Genomic DNA, 5,216 nt, shown 5'->3' on the forward strand with positions numbered 1-5,216 from the left:
GTGGGCGCATGGGCCGACAAAATTGGCTCGTGGTTAACCACGCCAGATCGGGGGGAAAACCTCCCCGATTTCATCGCCCGTTCGTTTTGCCTCCTCCCTACATAAATACCCGAGGAGTCTCGCCCCTCCTTGTCTTACCTTGCCTGCATTAGCACCGCCTTCGTCGAGCCATCGCTAGAGCAGCGGGTGCTGGGAAGAAGAGGAGAGAAGAGCGAGCCTAGGGAGAAAGCGAGAAAAAAGCGAGAGCATGGGAGAGAGAAAAAACTCACCGCCGCACCCGATTCCTCCATCGCACCCATGGCCGGCGACATCATCGTTGTCGAGGCGGACCCCTGGGACCCATCGGACATCACCGAGGAGATGCTTCAGTTGCTTGTCGACGGTGGGCTCCTTCGCTCGGTGACAGACCCCACCAGGCCAGAGTGGATTGCTCCGTACGGCGAGCCAGAGCCGAGGCCTCGCGATGGCTACATCGTGAGCTTTGTCTCCTTCCACGAGCGTGGCCTCGGTGTCCCGGCGGACCGGTTCATGCGGGCGCTCCCGCACTACTACGGCGTGGAGGTCCACAACTTCAATCCCAACTCCATCGCTCAGGCGGCTATCTTTGTTGCCGTTTGCGAGGGGTATTTGGGGATTGCTCCCCATTGGGAGTTGTGGCTCCACCTGTTCTGGGCGGGGCACACTACCAAGCCAACGGGTACGTCGGGTAAGAGGAAGGCGACAAGGGCCGGCGGCTGCACTCTCTAAGTGCGCTAGGACCGCTAGCACCTCTACATCCCGGCCCAGCTCGCGTCCTCCAACCAACGGTGGTACACGAGCTGGTTCTACCTTCGTAATGATGATGGAGGACTTCCCCCTTACACTGGGCGGATTGTGGGGAGCTGCCCGGAGAGATGGAAGTGGGGCATCCTAAAGGACGACCTGCCCAAGCTGGAGCCGCTCCTGGAGGGGCTGGCGAGGCTGTGGGGCCATGGCCTCACTGTGGCTGTGGTCGTGGCTGCCTTCCACCGCCGGAGGGTGCTGCTACTGATGGCTTGGTGGTGGCGGCTGTTTGAGATGAAGCCGGGTGAACCCATGGAGGGCATCTAGATGTCCTCCTCCGCCCTTTCCGACGAGGAAATCCTTCGTCGGGTGGGGGAGACGGTAGAGGTGAAGCTGAAGGGTGGCAACTTGACCCCCTTCGCGATGCGACCATTGCGGGGGTTCCTTTCATTGGTAAGTCATGTGCCGCTGTAGCCCCTAAACCTCCTCAGTCTCCCCTTGCCCCTTGTTCCCTTATGCGCGTTTGTTGTTCCTTCAGGGGATGAGGGATGTGCGCTCCTCTCCACCACCCATTCCCGAGGACGTGAGGCGGCGGGCGATCAATCGGGCGCACGTCGACGCGTAGAAGACACGGAAGGACGCCAAGGTGGCGAAACGCACAAAGCAACTCCTCGCACGTGAGGAGCTAGATAAGCGCCGCCATCAACAAAGGAAGGAGGGTCTCCCGATGGAGGAATCCCCATCGACGTCGCTGTCGTTGGAGGCCTCGGACAGGGATGACGGGGGCGAGGTGGGGCAAGGTCCCCTGGACCACCTTCCTGACATAGTGGAGGTGGTGCCGGGGCGCTGGCCAGCAGCCCAGCACTCTCGGGAGGAGGAGGAGAAGCGGACCCGGGGCCGGCGGTTGCCCGCTCCGGGGCCGAGGCCGACACGCCCGAGGCTCGGGCGTTGGGCAAACGAGCCATCAGCCCAGTGGGCTCGGTGGCCGTGGTGGAGTGAGTGGCGGTGGAGATGATGCCACCGCCCCCATAGAGGACCGAAGGGGCGCCGGGGTCCATTGAGGACTGACCGGTGCTGATGGATACGGAGGCGACGCCTCTGCCGCCGCCTCCGCTGTTGCAGACGAGGTTTGTCGTGGCAAAATGGTTGCCGCCTTGTTCAAGGTTAGTGTATTTTTGGCCGGGTCATAGTGCATTCCGTTCGCCTTTTTGGTCTCGCGCTGACCCTGTAGGTTATTTTTCCTTAGTCGGAAGCGGCCTGCGGACGAGCTCCCCTTGGCGCCCCTTAAGGCGCTAAAGGCGAGCCCCGGCTCCTCCGCCCACTGGGTGGTGGAGGCGCAAGCCACTATCCAACACGGTGCGACATCGACGAGGGTCGACCCAAGGGGGCTAGCCGCCCAAGGAGGGGCTACCAAGGCGGCCCCTACACAGACGAGGGAGGGAGCGCTTCTGCCTCGTGGGGGCGAGGCTCACGAGTCGGATGGGGCCGGCGTGCCCTTGGTTGCTGAGGCCGCCGAGGTCTTCGAGGTTGAGGCGATGGAGGCCACAGCGCCCACGACCACCGAGACCGCAGTGGCCGCGGTCGGTGTCTCTGCGTCGGCCGAGGCCACGATGGCAGAGGCCGAAGCCCCCGAGACCGTCGAGGCCATAATTGTAGAGGCCGGAGCCCCCGAGATGACCAAGGCCGTCGTGATGGCGGCGATGCCATCTGTACGGGAGGCGGAGACGCAGGCGGCAGAGGCCTCGGTGGTGCCCTTGGTTTAGGGCCCGCCGTTGTTGTGGGAGAGCGCTCGGGAGGCAGAGGTCTATCCGATCTCCTCCGACGATACTTCTCGGGTGCGGGAGGTGGTCGACGCCGAGGATGCTGGTGCTGTGGAACAGCCGGCACCGTTTTTGGACGGGGGGAAGCTCGGCCCTCGTGCGTGCGTGACCCAAGCCTCGTGGGTGGGATCACCCGTGAGTACTGCGGCGGAGCCAGGACGACCCTGAAGGGGAGCCTCTGTTCGCCCTCGAGGACGCAGCCGAAGGCAGGTGCTGGGGCACCTTCGAGCAATACCACCAGCTGGCGGAGCGGTCACTATGGACAGCCCTATCCATGGTGGCCAATGAAACTGCCCGGAGTTGCCTAGGTTCGTGTTTTCCTTTCTCGCGCGACGTTGTCCTTTTCTGGTTTTGTTGCAACCAATGACCCTCGTTCTGCTTCCCTAGGAGCTCGAGACCTGGTCGTTTGGGAAGTCAGTCTTTCTCTGGTGGGAGAGGGGCGTCTGGGACCAGCTTTAGTGGCAGAAGGACCTTCTTGCTAGCGCCAACGGGCTCCTATCGGCGTGGAGCGCGGAGGTAGAGGACCTCCGCCTTTGTTGTGCCAACACGAAGGTCGAGGCAGCCATGGCCTAGACGCAACTCGCCCCTCTGGCGGCATGGGTTAAGGAGTTGGAGGAGGAGCTCACCCACGCGGTCAGCGACCGGGATGCCTTCAGGGGCCGAGCCGTTGAAGCTATGGCCTCGGCCGCGGCTCACGCGGGGCAGCTGGGGGTGGAACAGAGGGCCCACCAGCTGATGAAAGGTGCCTTGGACGAGGCCCTTGCTGCAGCTGAGGCCTCGTGGATCGAGGCTTGTAATTTGGAGGGGGACGGTCGAGGGTGAGTTTTAGTCCCCTCATTTTGTTTTTTTTCTTATGTTCACTCCCTAACTCCCTTGCGTGATGCAGAGCTAGGGAGTGAGGCTTCCAGGGCAGCCGAGGCTTCTCGGGTCGAGGCCCAGCACTTGAAGGAGCAGGCCAAGGCTTCCCGGGCCGAGGCCCTGTGCTGGAAGGAGAAGACCAAGGCTTGTTAGGTCGAGACCTGACGTTGGGAGCAGAAGGCCAAGGGTGAGTTCCGTGGGCTTCCGTCCCTAACTTAGGTTGTTTTTTCCCTCGCTCGGCCTCATTCCATTTTCCTCGGTGCAGAGTCGGAGGCGGAGATCACTCGGGCCGCCAAGGCTTCCAGTGCGGTGCAGACAGTGCTCGAGGCCAAGATCGGGGAGCACGAGGCGCTGAAATGGGCTGCCCTTTCCGCCTGCGAGGCCTTAGAGGTCGAGGGGGTTCAGTCAGGCAGCTCCCTGGGGAGCCGTCTGACCGCGCTGAGCAACCAGGTGCGCGAGCGGCTCCGAGGAGCGCTACACACTAGTGTCAAGCATGCGCTGGCCGTCATCTCTTCTCACTACGTTGGTGTTAACCTCCCGGCCATCAGCGATGGGTATATCCTGCCTGATGATGATGAGGACATGGACGTGGTGGTCACGAAGCTAATGGAGGCGGCGGAAGGCCCTGGCACGGCGCTGGCGATGCTCTTCGAAGAGGAGGTGGTTCCTCCCTTACCATCTGCCGGTGCTGAAGACCCTGAGCCTTGATCTGTGCCCTGGAGGCTATGTAAAAGTAGAGTAGGGGTTATTTTTGCATCGTAATGCTTGTGGCCGTCGAGGCCTTTATTTCTGAAGTATTTGTGTTTCTTAGTTGTTTTTCTTATGTTTCTGAGCCTCTGCCCTCTGTTGCCCCCTGATCGGATTTCGTTTGCAAAGCACCCCATTGGGGCCTAAGCCATCCCTTGAGCGAGAGGTAGTGAGGGAGTGCCATAGCCCGGAGGCGTAGGCCCGTCTCACGACTCTACCGACCTCTTGCTTAGGAAACAGACCTTGGTCCGAGGAGTTTTTACAACTAATTCGTCAGAGCCTGCTAGAGTCTTGGCGTAGGAATTTTTGTGAAAACAACTGAAGAACGGTGTGTGGGACCTAGGGGGAGTCCCCCATCTAGCCCCTAAGGGAGGCTTGGTTCTGCTGAGGCAGAGCCGAGTCTCCCTTATCGTGTTTATTGTACTGCTGAGACCTACGATGGGCTCGGGGGGTTTCTCAAAAAATTAGACCAACTAAAGAATGCTTTTAATTGTATTTCGAGAAACGATATATACATGCTTGGAAATTTAGGGATAAAAGCGACGTAGCTGTTCTATGTTCCAAGCATTGGTGAAGACTTCGCCCTTCTCGTTGGCCAGCTTGTAGGACCCAGGCTTTAGTACTGGGCGATGATGTACGGTCCTTCCCATGGCGGGGTTAGCTTGTGGCGACCCTTGTTGCTCTGTTGCTAGCCTCAACACCAGGTCGACCTACCTTCAAGTCTCGGCCTCGGATGCGTCGGGCCTGATAGCACCATAGGCTCTGCTGGTATTTGGCCGAGTGTAGTAGCGCGACATCTCGGGCTTCCTCCAATTGATCAAGGGCGTCCTCTGGGTGGTTGCAGTTACTTCGTTCGTTGTAGGCTTGTAGCCTCGGGGAACCATATTCCCAAGTCGGTGGGGAGGATGGCCTCGGCCCCATAGACCAGGAAGAAAGGCGTGAACCCCGTGGCTCGGCTTGGAGTGTTCCTTAGGCTCTAGATGACCGACGGGAGTTCGGTGAGCCATTTCTTGCCAAACTTTTTCAACC

The 5,216-nt window shown here is 60.4% G+C and overlaps 1 protein-coding gene across 1 annotated transcript; it reads left to right on the forward strand.

The window, feature by feature from the left end:
• Window positions 1-1,489: 1,489 nt before the first annotated feature.
• Window positions 1,490-2,525, forward strand: LOC136460490 (uncharacterized). The gene is made up of 2 exons (XM_066460161.1): window positions 1,490-1,665; window positions 1,994-2,525. Exons 1-2 carry the CDS (start codon window positions 1,490-1,492, stop codon window positions 2,523-2,525), a joined length of 708 nt encoding a protein of 235 aa, XP_066316258.1.
• The last annotated feature ends 2,691 nt before the right edge of the window (window positions 2,526-5,216 follow it).

Source organism: Miscanthus floridulus, chromosome 6, assembly GCF_019320115.1.
Source record: "Miscanthus floridulus cultivar M001 chromosome 6, ASM1932011v1, whole genome shotgun sequence".
Classification (NCBI taxonomy): Eukaryota; Viridiplantae; Streptophyta; class Magnoliopsida; order Poales; family Poaceae; genus Miscanthus; species Miscanthus floridulus.

Excerpts from the sequence above, each read along its gene's own strand:
- LOC136460490 (XM_066460161.1), top strand. The coding sequence starts at position 1,490 with ATGGAGGAATCCCCATCGACGTCGCTGTCGTTGGAGGCCTCGGACAGG. Across the intron at positions 1,666-1,993 it reads AAGCGGACCCGGGGCCGGCG|GTTATTTTTCCTTAGTCGGA; the intron begins GTTGCCCGCTCC and ends CTGACCCTGTAG.